The sequence below is a fragment of the Diaphorina citri genome, unplaced genomic scaffold (assembly GCF_000475195.1).
Source record: "Diaphorina citri unplaced genomic scaffold, Diaci psyllid genome assembly version 1.1 scaffold29562, whole genome shotgun sequence".
NCBI classification, from domain to species: Eukaryota; Metazoa; Arthropoda; class Insecta; order Hemiptera; family Psyllidae; genus Diaphorina; species Diaphorina citri.
In genome coordinates this window covers 1-690 of record NW_007406899.1, presented here as the reverse complement: position 1 = coordinate 690, position 690 = coordinate 1, and the positions used below count along the sequence as shown (strand labels likewise).

The following is a 690-nucleotide window of genomic DNA, read 5'->3' as shown; positions in this document are numbered from 1 at the left end:
TTTTTTTCACATTTGACTGAAAGGAAATGACAAGGCGTATGTTATTAGTTCTGAGAAAGGTACGGAGATGATTGGCACCATCCAGATAGGCCATTTTCTAGCTTCTATGATGATTTAATGGGGTACAAGTTTGAGGAGCCTAAAAAGCACCATTTTTATGGATAAGACGTCAAAAAAGGACAAAATAATTACCAAGAAGACATATCTGAAATTGCTCAGTGACACCTGAGTCACAGGGAAGCATTTGGGCCTTTTACAAAAATTCAGATCCAGTTCATAAGACCAAATTCACTCTGGCGTGGCTACAGCACCATGTTACAGAGTTTATCAAGTCTGAAGAATGGACCTTGGAAAGTACTGATTTGAAGCATTTGGATTATGATGCTTAGCCAGATGAAAGCTCATGTCCTGAAGTAAACATCATGGGAATTTGGAAGGTTTGAAGTTAATCTGGAGAGAGCAGTGGCAAATTATTCCATAAAAAAGGTGCGTACTTGAGGTGATGATTTGCCCAACAGAAGTGAACAGACTAAAGCCCTGTGTGAAGGCTAGAGGTGACGATTTCGAATGAGCATAGGTATATTTTATTTGTTTCTTAATACATTATTTTCCAATAAATTAAAATGATTGAATTTGTAAATCCTACCTGTTTTATCAAACCTTTTATGGTGTAACAGAACTTATGGCAAG

At 37.1% G+C, this 690-nt stretch overlaps 1 protein-coding gene across 1 annotated transcript; it reads left to right on the top strand.

The window, feature by feature from the left end:
* Window positions 1-118: 118 nt before the first annotated feature.
* Window positions 119-684, top strand: LOC113473411 (the record flags this gene model as incomplete). Its single annotated transcript, XM_026833051.1, has 2 exons — window positions 119-218; window positions 268-684. Coding segments are annotated over 2 exons (222 nt in total), but the record flags the coding sequence as incomplete, so codon positions are not given.
* Window positions 685-690: the final 6 nt, after the last annotated feature.